This window comes from Corvus brachyrhynchos, unplaced genomic scaffold (assembly GCF_000691975.1).
Source record: "Corvus brachyrhynchos isolate BGI_N302 unplaced genomic scaffold, ASM69197v1 scaffold140, whole genome shotgun sequence".
In the NCBI taxonomy this organism is placed as follows: domain Eukaryota; kingdom Metazoa; phylum Chordata; class Aves; order Passeriformes; family Corvidae; genus Corvus; species Corvus brachyrhynchos.
In genome coordinates this window covers 550,342-551,081 of record NW_008235809.1, presented here as the reverse complement: position 1 = coordinate 551,081, position 740 = coordinate 550,342, and the positions used below count along the sequence as shown (strand labels likewise).

At 37.3% G+C, this 740-nt stretch overlaps 1 protein-coding gene across 1 annotated transcript in view; it reads right to left on the bottom strand.

The window, feature by feature from the left end:
* MTMR12 (myotubularin related protein 12) overlaps positions 1-740 on the bottom strand; it is a 33,063-nt gene that overhangs the window by 16,424 nt on the left and 15,899 nt on the right. The window contains exon 8 of the mRNA XM_008629262.2: positions 1-54. This exon is cut by the window's left edge and continues 16 nt beyond it. Coding sequence (XP_008627484.1) covers positions 1-54 — 54 coding nt within the window. The remainder of the gene's footprint in view (positions 55-740) is intronic.

Sequence of the window (740 nt, the reverse complement as noted above, 5' to 3'; positions counted from 1 at the left end):
TTCAAGATACTTTCTTCAGAAATGCATATGGGAACAACAAAATACAACGGCAGCCTAAGATAACAAAGAAGAGTTTCTTGGTCTCAAAAGTGAACAATTTCCAAGCTCCTTTTAATGATGGTGAGTGTTCTAGCTCAAATTCTAATTATATATTCACTCTGCTACAAGTCTACTAGATAATTATACTGTCATCAAAGCTGTCCCTTTATTTTCAGCTGAATAAGGCTTTTGCCCAACCTTGAAGTCTTAACTATTTTCATTGCAAAAATCCCCCTGCCTTTGCAAAGGTGCAATTAATTGTAACCTCTAAGACTGATTGCTAAGACCACCTTGGTTCTCTCATGCTTTGTTGTTTCAAAAGATACCCTTGCAGTATTAAATGACTAGTTCTGTTTCCATGCCTGTTAAGCAGTTCACATCCTAATTCAAGAATATCATTTAATACATCAAGGATTTCCAGCATCAGCCAACACTATTTATGTTCAAGGCCCAGAGAAGCAACAAAGGTAAGTACTTAAACTCAGTTTGGGTCGCCCAAGACAGAGTTCTAGAGTAAATAGTTGAGACTTTGAAATACTAGTTTCCACAGTCTGTGAAACCTTTCATGATATGACTATGAAACAACAGTAGAAGTACACAAATCCTTGTATACATCCTAAAGGGCTCACCAATAAATGCTACTCAGCTAAACTGGTGGCCAAGCTCAGCTAAACGTAGCTAACCTTCTTCTAAAGGCAACA